Source organism: Dermacentor silvarum, chromosome 5, assembly GCF_013339745.2.
Source record: "Dermacentor silvarum isolate Dsil-2018 chromosome 5, BIME_Dsil_1.4, whole genome shotgun sequence".
Lineage (NCBI taxonomy): Eukaryota > Metazoa > Arthropoda > Arachnida > Ixodida > Ixodidae > Dermacentor > Dermacentor silvarum.
This window is the reverse complement of record NC_051158.1, coordinates 77739234-77753341: the sequence shown is the minus strand read 5'-3', so window position 1 is coordinate 77753341 and position 14108 is coordinate 77739234. Positions and strand designations below refer to the sequence as shown.

Below are 14108 nucleotides of genomic sequence, written 5' to 3'. Positions count from 1 at the left end.
GGCGACGCGATGCAGCAGGCCGCACCTTTTTTTTTTATCCAGCGGCCGTGTCACTACTTTTTGGGATATCACTTTTTTTTTCAGTGCAAGTTAGTAGGCTTACCCGCTGTGGTTGCTGAGTGGGTATGGTGTTGGGCTGCTCAGCACGAGGTCGCGGGATCGAATCCCGGCCACGGCGGCTGCATTTTGATGAGGGCGATATGCGAAAACACCCGTGTACTTAGATTTATGTGCACGTTAAAGAACCCCAGGTGGTCCAAATTTCCGGAGTCCCCCACTACGGCGGGCCTCATAATCAAATACAGTGTAGACCGCTTATAACGTAAGTCGCCGGAGTCGCGAATATCCGCACTATAAGTGGTACCGCACTATAACCAAAGCAACAATTTTCAAGGCCTGCACATATGCAAAACATGTGCACCGAGCCGCCACACGTATGTGACAGTCGAGGAATGCGGCTAGAACGTTTGCATTCAACTTACAGTCGAAGCTCGTTAATTCGAAATAATTCACGCGGCGGTGCTTCCGACCGGCATTACTCCGGCCCCGCTATAGAGTAAAAGCTTAGGAGAGAGCCCTCAACGTCGCGCACGAACGAAACAAAAAGAAAAAAAATGCAGCGGAAGTTTCACCCTCTCTCAAATGGCAAGGTCGCCGATTCTACGTTGGGCTGCATTATTGGCATATTATTAATGCCATAACTATGCAGCATGAAATTAATGTTTATTGGATGCATTACATTCCTTTCATAGAAACCCACTTCAATTGGCTTAGCTTACCAACTTTAAAATTATGGGGTTTTACGTGCCAAAACCACTACAGTATAGACCACTTATAACGTAACCGCTTGTAGTGCAGGACCGGATATAGTGCGGTCTTTTCAGACTCCCGTTAATTTTCCCATAGCACTCCATGTATACATGTATCGCTTATAGTGCAGTTGCGGGCTACGTGTGCCGATGTCTCAGCCACGCTACCGTAGCCACGCGTAGAAAATGGCAATGAACCCTTCTTTCTCCTTTATGCTTCCTCGACTTTCTAGTCCTGTGTTGACCTTGCACGCTGCAGCTACGGCGCAGAGGGAAGCAGCGGCGCTGTCCCAGGCCGTCAAATGCCGCTTCCCTATAACAGCAGAAAACGAAACTTTGGGGAGCTGGCACCAGGATGGCTGGAGCGGCGGCGCCTGCACGGCGGCGACAGTTGAAAGGGAGGGCGAGGGGAGTCACCGAAGCGGCAGAGTTGCCGAGGCGAAATCTGCTTCCGTGCCGCCCTCCTCCCTCACATTCCACGGTCTCCGCATGTGCGCCCTTCGCCGTTATGTACTGGCGGCGCCCGCTCCCTGAAGTTTCGTTTACTGCCGTTATCGAAGCAAGTGTTAGCCAGCGTTGGCAGTTTCGTGGCGCTCGCTCGCTATGCGCGCTGTGATATTTCACGACTCGCACTCAAGATTCTGATTTTAGCCTCACTGGCTGTTCGTTTGCACCACGTGCCCTTCTCCTCCACTTCGTCTTTCTTCCTCGAGCACTCCTTGGGGCGCCCGTTTGAGGGGAAGCGTTCGCCGTCTTCGCTGACTTCCGTACTCCCAGGCAGCCGCACTGTAACCAGTATTTCGTTTCCTGCAACTGCACCATTGTCCCCCTCGCCAGAAGAGGGCAACGCCTCCTCTGGCAAGGGGCGCCTGCGCTCCCTGCCGCGCGCTCTCTCAACGAGCGCGGAATTGCGCCGCCGAAGCAGCGGGAGGTGCGCCCCTTGAGACGAAACTGATTTTGCAAGACTCGAAGAAGTGCGAGCTCGCGCAGTCGATGATATCGACGATTATGAAAACCGGGAGCGCCAGGATCATGAAGGCTAGATGCAGTGGCCATGCGGATCAAAGGAAAAGGCAGGCTTTGTGCGCCAGGACGAAACCCCCATGGGTGAAACTAACATGGTGGAAGCTGCTGACATTAGAGTTTTAGATTAGGGGGGGCCCCAACGCTTGCATCCCCCTAATCTAAAACTCTATTATCGAACACTGGGAGCACGTCGCTACAAACGATGTAATAGGTGTGGTGCTTCGATGGAGGAGCTTCTGAGTGCAAATAATGCTGCCTCGTTCTGTGAACAGATGTCAGATGGGGCGACCTTGACAACAGCAGCAGCAGTGACAGCGAGATTGACAATGGCCCGTCATTGACACCGACCCCGAGGTTCAACGAAAGTGCAACGTCGTCGATCGAGTCGCTCGTTGAATTCATGCATGCTAAATTATAGCCGCCAGTGTTCGCGCAGCAGATGGACACGATGCACACGGCGGTTGTGAATCCGAAACTTCCGCGAAAGCAAGTGCAGATTTCTATTTCAGCGTGCCTAACAATTGAGACGCTATTTAGAGGTATAAATAAAGTGTTATTTTTCACGGCCTACTTTCTACATTGTCGATTTTTTATTGCAAGTGGCAGTTTCGGTTTCGGGACTGCGAAGGTATATTCGGCATTTTTTTTTGCGGCAGTCCAGATATAGCGATCATCGGTTATAATGATCGGATTTCTCGTTCTTCTCGATATCGTTATAAGTGGACTGCATTGTAGCAGAACAAAAGGAAAGATAAATAATCGCTCTTCACATCATGAATCAATTCAGTTGGGATTTAGTGATTTTTATGCACTTACTTATGCCCCATTTCTGTCTTGGCCTGGTCTCTCAACGAGATGGAATACCAGCTAGCCCATGCTAATTACCCTGGCAGTGTGTGCTCATCTGGTTGTGCTCCTGCTTTCTGTCTGCAGCTCTGCAAGAACGCAACAGCTATGCGGTGGGAGTGTGGCGGAGGGTGAAGATGAAGTTGGACGGTCGTGACCCTGACAGCAGCAAGCGCTCCAGCGTTGCCGAGCAGGTGAGGGCTGCCACGATGCTATTTCACTCTGTGTGCATGCATTGTGTGGCACTGTTCAGTTTGTAAGGTCTTCTCAATTCATCAGCAGTTAATGCATTTCACTCTTGGTCTTAAACGGGTGCAACCATTGTGTGTGCACTCTGCATGTGGCCAGGGTGGAAGGCAAGCTCCGATTCTAGCCACACTCTAGCCACAACCTGTAGTGCAAGTAAATCACAACTACGGCAGGTTTGGGTAAGTAAGACCAAATGGCGGCATACATTGCAACAACACTAGTAACAAGCATTATGTGGAGGAACATCCGCTTCGAAAATTGTGGTAGTGAAAGGGTAGGCTGGCCTCTCATGTGGTTGGGCAGTGAGCTTGTTTCTGGGTCGGGCAGGTATCCAATGTGGCACTCGGTCAATGCCAGAGAGCACAATTGCTTGCAGGTGCGGTGCACTGGAATAAATGGGTGTGTATGCACCCCACAAGTTTCACAGCACAACTTGCACTTGCAGGCATGGTCATGCCTTGTGCAGGAAGTGCTGGGCTTGTTCTTTGTGTGAAATTAGTTCAGGTAGTGCTGTGTGAAGGGAATGGACCTTGTAATGAGAGAACTCTTTAGGATATGGCATTACAACGACACTTGTGATGATAAAAATAAGCTAATTGTGAAACCATATTTTCAATGGTGTGAGGGATAACTTTCAATGTTAGTGGTGGCGGTGTTACAGGCATTTTTAGCCTGGCAGACGATACCAGCAATTGCTCTGCTTGTAGCACCTGAGAGTCCACTGTCCCCAAGAAATGCAAGAAAGTGTAGTACCTCTCTTCAGATGATCTGGTGACCTGGAAACAATAGGCATTGGGCGCAATCATGGGAGAAACCTCCTCTTCTCATGACGTCAAGTAGAATGTTTCACTATGCAGCCTATCGCCGGCAAGACCATATGAAGTGCTCCGCATTACCCATCTTTCCAGTCTCTAGTCACTTCACCTTGTTATGTGGTCTGGTATATACACCAGCGTTTATTGCTTGCATTTTGTAGACAGTGTCTGTGTGTGGCTCCTCACAAATTATTTTATCATAAACATTGATGTCGACTGCATAGCTTTGCCCCACTCTTTTCCAGGTGGATTATATAATCAGCGAAGCAACGCGCTTGGAAAACTTGGCACTGCTGTACGAAGGCTGGACGCCTTGGGTGTGATCCGCCGCCAGCATCAGCCCCCCCTGGGAGTGGGGGGTAACTGGATTCCTGGCTCCAGCAGACAACGCGGGACAACAGACGACGATGGCACCCGAGATCAACAGCAAACGCAAGGCAGCCCCCTTCCGCAAAAGCCCCGGCTGGGGAAAAAGCAAAAAAAAATGGGTTGAGGGAGAGGAGGGCCCAATGCGCGCGCCTCGCAGTAATGTCGTCGTCACGGCAACAACCGCCAAACCCCCACGTCGACTCTTAAGCAGAACGCTCTCCTCAAGTCTCTCTCTGTACGACAAGCGACCACCGCGAGGAAACGAACGGACTCCGGGGCTGCCAGCACGCCCCAGATAATGACTGCGGCAGCCATCTTCCTGTCCTCCTCCCTGTGAGCCTCCCTCTTTCAGTCAGCCGCACCCGGGGAGCACGTCGGACAGCCATTGCACCTAACTCTAGCAGACGACGGCTGCCCTCCAGCAGACAGCATTTGCTGCCAAGCCTGGCTTAAGAAGAGCACAAATGGTGGCGACAGGAGGTTGCACACTCGCGCATTCTGCGTCTGCTTTGGGGTTTGTCTGAGGAGGGAGCGTCATCGGTGGCCATCGATAGGTGGCGCCACTGTCTGTGCTCTGGGAGGGGGAAGGACTCTTTCAAAGATGGTGCAACCTGGTGTTTGTTTCAATTTTGACACCGCTAGTGGGAGTTGCCCTTTGAGTGTGAAAGGCTGCGGAATTTCTTCGGCAGGAAGAAACCTGAAGCAGAGAAATAAGCAGCAGCTTGTAGCCTATGCTCTTCGCCATGCTATTTTCTGGCAAGTGTACGACAAACATGCTGTGTGCTTCTGACTTTTTTTTATTTTCATTATCTTTTCTGGCCTGTTTTCAACCCTTCCTTATTTGGTTTGAACTTGTTGCAGCCCCTGCTAGCAATGTTATTTCTCTCCTAGTTTTGTGTGTGCCTCTTTATTGTAGACGCGTTATGTTTTTGTAATTCTTGTGTGCTGGAAGTTTGTGTGTCAGGAGGTCAGGTGGACACTGGTTAACGCAGAGACTTGGAGAGTCATTCACGTAGCTTGCAATCTAATGTGTACTTTTTTTTTGTCTGTTCTCACTTAAGCACATTTCTTGAACTGCCATATCGAATTAAAAGTTAGTTTTTTTTTGGCAATTTTAGAATAACAGTTCACAGTTTGGGCAAATTGGGTAAAGATATATGTTTCCATCCTCATTGTTCTGGACGTGTCTTCCTGCTTTTCTTGATTTTTGCGGGCCCACTTCATTTTTCCCCTGTGTAACAGAATGCATCAATAAAAGCCATCAGTTTCAAATTTGGTGCCGGCATTGTTTTGTTTACAGAGCCTCTCAAATGCTACACAATTCTTCAAGATAGTTTCTATGTCTGGGAGGAAGTTGTTACAGGAAGGTGCAGAAGGGAGCCTCCTGGTCTACGTTGTGTCATTTTGTGATCGTGCCAGCTGTGTTTTAGTGATACCTTCACTGCTAAACTAAGAATCTACATATGCGATAACGCTCTCGGCAATGTGTGGTTAGTCATGGCACGGCAATGCTCAAGTTACAATGCTCAAGCTGGTAGCAGGGTGTGCCATTCACATGCACACTTCGTTTGCAGTCGGCTCTTCTCGCTAGTTCGTTCTCTTTGGTTGCTCTAGATGGGGAAACACCCTCTTGCTCAGTATGCCTTCGGCATCACTTACCATTTATTTCTTAAATTTTGTAGTGCTTAACACAGATGCCTCAGTAATAAACATCCAAGGTTCATTTGTGCCGTCTACGCTGCTCTGAACCAGTTCATTGGGTGTATGAGGAGTTGAGAAATTGTGAAGCTTGAATTCGGAGATGCAGGTTTAGCGCAGGCGTTCTGCTTGTCCTTTACATGGGTGCCACTTCCGCAATTTTCAAAAGCCGAGTTGCACATCACTGGTGGTGGTAAGGCTTTGATCAAAACCTCTGGCATAGTCTTCTTCACAGGTGCTTCATCTTCAAGAACCAGACACAGCACTGCCCCATTTTCGCCAGGAGCAAGAAATATAATTTAGCGAGGTGTGTGAAAGCCTTACAGTATTGCTTGGTACTTCCAATAAGAAGTATACTGTATATCAGTTCGCTGGTACCAGTCCTGTGCTGCAGACAATGAGACGGCATGTATCTAGAGCGGTGTACACTGTAGAATGTCATTATTTTGAGCTGGACCTATTGCTCCTTTTGTGGTGAACTGACAGCTGACATTGTTTCTTTAAGGCAACAAAGAAGCAAGGAGACTGACAAGTGGGCATGCTTTAATTTATGCTAATACAGTACATGCAGCATCCAAGTAGTTTGCTGCAATGAGCATGCTACCTACAGCAGTATACACTGGACACAGCTGTGCTGGAAGTCCAGACATGCTCCAGTGAGGGAGCCATAATGACACAAAAGGGACAAATGTTTGACCAATTTGTGTACTTAATCAGCATAATGGCAAGAAAAAAGGAAGGCAGGTTCTTCTGGTTGACTTGAGTGAGAGAGAAATAGAAGAGAGGAAAGGCAGGGAGGTTAACAAGACGCACGTCCGGTTTGCTATCCTGCACTGGGGAAAGGGTGTATAGGGATGAAAAGAGAGAGAAAGGAAATAGAGAGAGCACAGTTTCGCGCACATTTGAAACTTCGCACGAAGTCTACAGACGGTCGCCAAGACCTGTCGACTTGAGGTAGTGCAACAAGGCTTTCGTGGCTTTCTGTGCCATCGACGCATACGGCCATGGTCCAAGGATCTTCATTTCCAAAAATGGTCGAGAATCCAGCCGGTTCAATGCTGTCCGGAGAGCTTCACGCTCGACGTCGAACTGGGGGCAGAGACATAAGACATGTTCCAATGCGGAACATTCCATTCCAATGCGGAACGAGTAGGCCTTTGTAAATGCCACCCCGAGCCAGAGGCGGCACAAGACTGTCGCCTCAGAGCGGGAAATGTTTGATGGCATTTGAAGCTTCAAGGATGGGTCAATTTTATGGAGATGGCACTTCGGGTTAAGAGAAGACCAATATTTGTGTGTCATAGCGTTAGCCACGAAAAGAAGTTTTCCTGCAGCGTCAGTCCTGGATAAGGGGATTGCGACTGGTCGGCCTTCCAGATGAGCAGACCGGGCGGCTTCGTCGGCGAGGTCATTACCAGCAATGCTGGTATGTCCCGGTAACCACTGAAATATAATTTCATGCCCTCTAGCGATAGCTTGATGGTGGTCTTCTCTTATCTCATATACCAGCTGCTCATGAGACGTGACAAATGGCAAAATGCAGATTCTGAAGTGCTGCCTTAGCAGGTTGACTTGAGTGACTGATGCAGTAACATAAGGACCTGTGTAATTTGTTCATCTATTGATATGCACATGATTTTGCTTGAATAGAGGCATCAGCTGCTGTGTACCTGCTGCCTATAGTCAACGTTGCCTATGGTCAGCTAGCACAACTGTTCTTTGAAGCAGTTGTGGTTACTGACCTAGCCAAAACGAAAAAAGACACATTTCGCAACCTGTACGGATTCCAAAATGTCAGTTTTTTCACTTTGACTTGGTCAGTGATCGCAACTTCATGTTACCTGACTAGACGAACTTTTGTCAAACACAACTGCTTTTGTTCGTTTTCTTAAAAAAACACGTTACATACACACCATAGCTGTCACTATCAGCATCATTCAGCTTTCCGTGTAGAACTTGGCACACACTTGACCATACCGTTCGATATTTAACCGCGCACACATGCAAACAGCAGCCAACGCTTTATAACAAGCACTGTCATACAGTGCAGTTTAGTGGAGAGCATTGCACTATCTAACGCAACAGCCTCCTGCCACGTACCTCTCTATGTTGCGTTGCTCTGCCTGCTCCTGTCCTTCATCGCTGTCACCCTTCCGATTGCTTTGCCGAGGAAATGCATAATTATGTATACCGATGATACGACCAATGTTACCAGATGCCATTTTGATCCACGTAGTGCTGTCGCATTAAAATCTTTTCCTTTGATTACACTTCCTGCGGGAAGGGTCAGTGTTTTATGTACTAGGGTATAAAACCGACAACCCAGTTTTGACACGCCATTGCATTACAACTTGCCAAGCTGTGTTGATATGTGACCAGCTATCTGAAGTTTGCGTTGCAGCAATAAGCCAATATATATGCTAGCCCAGAACCTCGTGTTTAAGGCGACAGCGTGAACAGAGTTTATGCCCACTCTTAGTAGGTTTCGTGACTGCATATGCTTTGAAACTGTGACTCCTATGAATCAATGAGGGTGAAAAAAGGTTTTACTAGGTGGGAACCCAGCCCAGCAATCTGCCAGAAATAAATAAAGTTCTTCTCTCTTCAAAGGGGGATTACTTTCGCTAGTTCTGAAAGCCATCCGTCCTTCATTTTTCTTCCGAAGGTTCTTTGATTATGCCGACTCTAATAGCTAAAGTTGGCACCACTACTGGTGAATCCAGAGGAAGCAAGGTGGGTGGTCGGCCCCCCTCCCCCCCACTCGTTTTTTACTTGTGTTAATGAGGCGCTAACCAGTGAGGTTATACACTGGATCCGCCCATGCTTTGTCTGTTTTATGAAACGCAAACTAGGCCATAAAATCGGTACTGCTGCGTCTGTGAGGTGACAGCCAAGCATCTAAAAGTAATTTCCTTAATTATATTCACATTAGTTGCCTGCATATACACAGAAGCGTTTGAACTCCCTCCTTCGAGTAACTGCTGCTTATTACTCCCTTTTAGTTCTATACTGCACAGAGCTGCAAGGGTTCAGAAGCAGAGTAAACTTGCTTCCTTAGGGGTGTACTAGAATTCTCCAAAGTTGAGTTAAGTGATTGCCAAGCTCTTACTCCCGCATGTGAGAGTCTTCAGTACTCCCGTTTCTTCTCTCTCTGCAGCGTTTCAGCGGTTGTTCCAAGCCCGCGCCCGCAGCAAACTATCGCTGTTCGTCTTCGTTCGGTATTTGTCCACGGTGTGGCAAGAGTCCTTCGGCACGCGACGAGTCTGCTATTATTCCGACGTTTAAACAATGAAATAGTTTCAGTACTGCAAATTACCACAGGTGTGTAGGTAAGTATGTATATACATGGTTTTCAAGGGACGTCACATCCGTCGTCTGAACTGACCGTCCGCCATTGCTGTGTATCTCGCTTAATTGTGTGCCGCTCTATGTTCGCCGTTCGCTTCGACGCATACGAGCCGCACGTTTATGGTCCGAAGCTGCGCGATGGCAAAAGTTAGAAGCCCCGAATTTCGCCCTTCGTACGTGGACGGGCTTTTCCGGCCAGCGCGGGCTCGCCATAAAGCAATTGTCGAAATGTGCGACGGCGTGGACTCGTACAAACTGCGCGTCGGTGCGGATGTGACTTCAGACCCCGAGGCGCTGGTAGTCACGATGCACGTGGATGTGATTATAATTATCTGGTGCTTACTGCGACCTGCATCAGCCTACTAGAAATCAAGGCCGCAAATCACTGTGGGTTAACAATTATTTTGGGTGAGAAACATATGAGTGAAGCGCCTGCCGGCGGGTCTTGTCATCATCCTCAGCGAAATCTATGAAAGCAATTGTTCCTTTGTGTGCGGCAGTAAAAACATTCTTGCCTCGTTGCTTCGAATCCACAGATGGTCCTGCTTGTCACACAAGTTCAACCATGCGTGCACAATGTTTATGTTTGTTAATTTGTTTGTGTGCGTGTGTGTGTGTGAAACGAGCTGGCCAGGGAGTCCGAAAGCGGGGGGCGCACCCCCCCCCCCTTTCCGACGGTTTACGCTGAAATCAAATTTTGGACATGAGCTATAGTTAAATTTTCAAACTGGTGGTTGTATGGTCCAATGCTTTCCAGAATGTCGATGATCAACTGGACGTACAACGGTGGCACGATGGCCGGTTAAGAAGCCACAAATTAAGGAACGCCGCTCAACATACCAGTAACCAAACTCTCCATTAAATCACAACTACGCAAGCCGATGCACAAAAAAATGGCGGACATTGACTTACACACACAGAGGGAACAACAACACGTACATCAATAAGAAACATTTCCCTCATGGCACCGCACTTCCCTACAAAATAATACACAAGACACGCAATCACCGGACACCATATTCCCAAACTACCTCTTAAGATCCAACAAAACTGACCACAACTTTTGTAAATGCGGAAAACCTGCACAAAAGATCGATGACCCCCTCATAGACTGCCCCCTACCAAGAAAAAAGAAAGAATACTCCTGACACGCAAATTTCCAAACACCACAGAATACAAACCTGAAATAATCAAACATCAGGGGTGCCAGGTCGCAAGCAACTGCGATGTCGTCGGCGACGCTCTGAACATTGTAAAGGATGAAACGTTTCCAATGCATTAATCCTCGAATCGATGAACAGGAAGACTTTATTCGAGCATTGCACTTCCTCCGCGTAATGATGCCGGTGAGCAGAATCGTTCCAGGCCGAACACACTACTGCTACCTAAAGTCCCTATATAAGAAAAGTACCGCCATCCTTTGAGAAATGCCGCTTCGCTCTCTCCTGTGTTATCCTGTATCTCCTATTGGACGATGATAGCGCGCGCTTTTCACTTCTTTATATTTTCTTTTTTTCCGCCTCAGAGCCATGTTGAAAGTCCTCTGCGCAGCCGCAGTCGCCGGCGGCGGCGCACGCCCGGCCTGAAAGCTCAACGTGGACTTTCTAGGTGCGCCACCGTCGATTTGGCTTTCGCAAGCAAAAAGTAAAGAAAAAGCAAACGCTTTAGGAGAGTCCGCGGCGGAGGAAATAGTAGATGGCGGTACTTTTCTTATATAGGGACTTTACTGCTACCACGTACGTGTGTCCAACGAGGTGGACAGTAAGAGTAAAACCAATGGACTGGTTCGTTGAGAACTATGAAAGGGTGCAGGCGACTTTGCAGGAATTGGTACAAGTTCAAAGCTCTCTCAGTGGCAACAGCAAGACAGCCATAAAAGGATATGAGAACGTACGTATTAAAGAAGTTGGAAAATATTGGGTATCAACCTTTCTATAGCGCTGTTTGGCCCATGCGAGGAATGAGCGAGGCTGCTTCAACGCCCAGTTTACCGCGCTGCAGGAGCAAAAGAAGCAGCAGAGGCTTTGTGACCGCTTGTCAAGGCTACGGTCTGACGCCTCATTTGACGTCCTATGGCAGCGGACGAACTCAAGAGCAACAGAGAGTTCGGTCTAAAGGAACCTCGTGTGCCCAGAGTTTCGCAGCCGCCCAGTAGGCTTCAATTCACATACAAGTACGTCCGAGGAGCCTGCAGCGCTTGACGGCAAGTCGTCACAGAGAGAAGAGTTTTTTGCCGCTATCGATCGTATTACCAGCGAGATCCGACGGCGATTTGGACAGCCTGGCATGAAAAGCAGCTGATTAGCCTCGAGCGCACTTTGACTCACGCTGCTGAAGGTCGAAACTTCGCGGCAAACGACCTAAATGAGCTTTTAGGAGCACACGCTGCAGATTTTTACGTCAGCAGGCTTTCAGCGCAACTCGTGCTCCTCCCAACGCTCGTGTGTGACGAAGGTCTGGCCGCAAGTGAACGCATGTTACAAATTCTGCAGGGGAAGTCTGCAGATATGCGTAAGATGTTGGACCAAGTTGTCCGGTACCTGCCACTCGTGTTTACTGTGCCTGCGTCAGCTGCTTCAGGAGAGCGATCTTTCAGTGCTCTGAGGCGAATAAAAACATTTTTGCGCAATCGAATGACGCAGATGAGGCAGAGACAACTCTTCTCCTCCTCCACGTGCACAAGAAGAGAGCTGCGGAACTGTACTTGGATGCCGTTATGAAAGAGTTCCTGTCAGTGGCGTAGCCAGGGGGAGGGGGGTTGGGGGGGTTCAAACCCCCCCCCCGAAATTTTTCCCGCAACACCCCCCCCCCCCCCCCCCCCCCACTTACCCACCCTTTGTTTTCGTCGCTTCGAGCTGACCTAATTCATGAAACCGGTGCTACTATGACAATTTAATTCCTTAGCGCTTCCGTTTGGGTTGATAATTTACAGCGAATCATATCTGCATATGGAAAAAACTGTCATGGTGTTTGTCAAGGCTTTCACACTCTGTGAAGTTTTGGGCGAGAATGTGGCGGCCGCATTCTGAAGCAACAATGCGCAACAAATGAAGCAACAAATGTGGCAGCCGCATTTTAGATGATGGCGAAAACGCTCGACGCCCGTTTACTTAGATTTAGGTTGCACGTTAAAGGCCCCAGGTGGTCGAAATCTCCGGTATACATTTCCGCCGCTTCCCTTCAGGTGCCGGTTAGGCCGCGCTCGCGCAGGATTTTAGGCTACGTTCACACTTGGTCTCAAAGCTGTAGGAAGCGGCAAAATCTTGCTAAAATCCCCCCGCCTAGGCGGCAAAACAGGCAGAAAAACAGGCTGCGAGCCAAATCGGTCTCGGGCCGATTTTTTCGCCATGGCGAAGCGGAAACGCGGCGGAAAGTCGTTCTGCTTCACTGGAAGCTACACTAGCATGTAAACAACCGGTCGTAAAATGGCACCGGGCACCAAAACCATGGCACCAAAAGTGTAGGCTGTAATGCTGATCGACGCGATCAAGAACCAGCCCTTGCTCTACGACAAGAGTGGCACTAAAACGTACTGTCAGCAATACTCGCGATAGTATTCAACGTCGCGCGACCGGAGGTGCGGCAACGAAGCCTTGGCGTGACCCAACTTCTCGCGCTTTTGCAAAGCCAGGCGAACCCACCACCGCCGTTTCCGAGGTGTCCGCGTCTTCCCTTTATTTATTGTCCATTTCTAGAAAACAAGTAGGTAGAAGTATAAAAGCCATTTCTTCTTCCACTTACATGGCAGACAATAGTTAGGCAGATTCCTCGTTGGCGCTCCATAATTCTCCTCGCACGTGTACGGTATGTTGCAGAAGTCGCGGGGTGCTTTTCTCGTCGCGACGATAGATTTGGAGCGTAGCTCTCACGTAGGACGCGCAGGCTTTGGCGAGCCCCAACACAAGGGCCAGCCCTGGTTTTAGCTGTGGTGTTCCCGTTGCCCCTTTGGTGTCCTGGAGGCGCCGACAATACGAAATGATGAAATGTTATTACAACTTGTAAATAAAAGCTATTAGCAGTATATTATCACGCCTACGCGCGCCGCCAAAGCAGGCGAAACGGGTTTTTGTTGTAAATCTTGGACCGACGCGTGCCGCGGATGAAGGAGACCAATGAGAGCGGCCCGCTTCCGTGACGTGCGCGCTGTGTCATACCGCGCACGCGTGAGCTCGCGGATAGTTCAAAAGCCTGGGAGAGATAGTCTGTCACGGATTGCCGCAGCCGGCCGCAAAAACTTTGGGGGGGGTGTACGGGGAACTGTACCGTATCTGCAGGCGCTGGTCAAGGCTTGGACCATGAGCACTGGCGAGCGAACGCTTGCGAGCATGAGCACGGCCCTTTGAATCGCTCGCGGAAACTTCAGCGCGCCCCCCTTTTGGTGCGGTCCAAGACAAGTGGTCCAAGAGCAGATAGCAGTTCGCTCAAACGGAGCGCATGTTTGCGACTGCGCGCGGCCAGATCTGCTGGTGGAGATAGCTGGTATCACAAATCCAGGTTCTTCACCGCTTGTTCACGCAAAGGGAAAGGAAGGCCGGGCTGTGATAAGGACGCTGAACGGGCGCGCACGTGTGCGCCCGGCAGTTTCCTTTTTCTTTTTCCTAAACTTTGACTATATCGTGACAGACTCATCGAGTGAAAAAATCGGAAAGGAATCAAATAACCCCGCAGGCTCTTTCTGCTTGTTCACCCAAAGGGGGAAAGCAGCGAAAGACTATATGATGCGACGTTAACGGATTGCATATGGCTTGTTAAAGTCGCACGGAATGTAACGCTGCGCGTCGGGCACGCGTATTTTAAATCTTTTTCACTTTCACGCGCACGCCCAAACATGTCGCACATTTTCCGACAAAAACATCTAAAAAAGTTCTTGAGTTATACGCTCTCAAGGCGTTCACAAAAGTATACTCCGGTGACGCCAGAGGTGGGCTGCCACAGCTGAAACACAATA

General features: G+C 49.1%; 1 protein-coding gene across 1 annotated transcript in view; it reads left to right on the top strand.

Moving 5' to 3' along the window:
* The window catches only part of LOC119453509 (serine/threonine-protein kinase SMG1-like), a 143147-nt gene extending 137761 nt beyond the window's left edge, over positions 1-5386 (top strand). The window contains 2 exon segments of the mRNA XM_049668204.1: positions 2769-2875; positions 3991-5386. Coding sequence (XP_049524161.1) covers positions 2769-2875; positions 3991-4068 — 185 coding nt within the window. The 3' untranslated portion in view covers positions 4069-5386.
* Positions 5387-14108: the final 8722 nt, after the last annotated feature.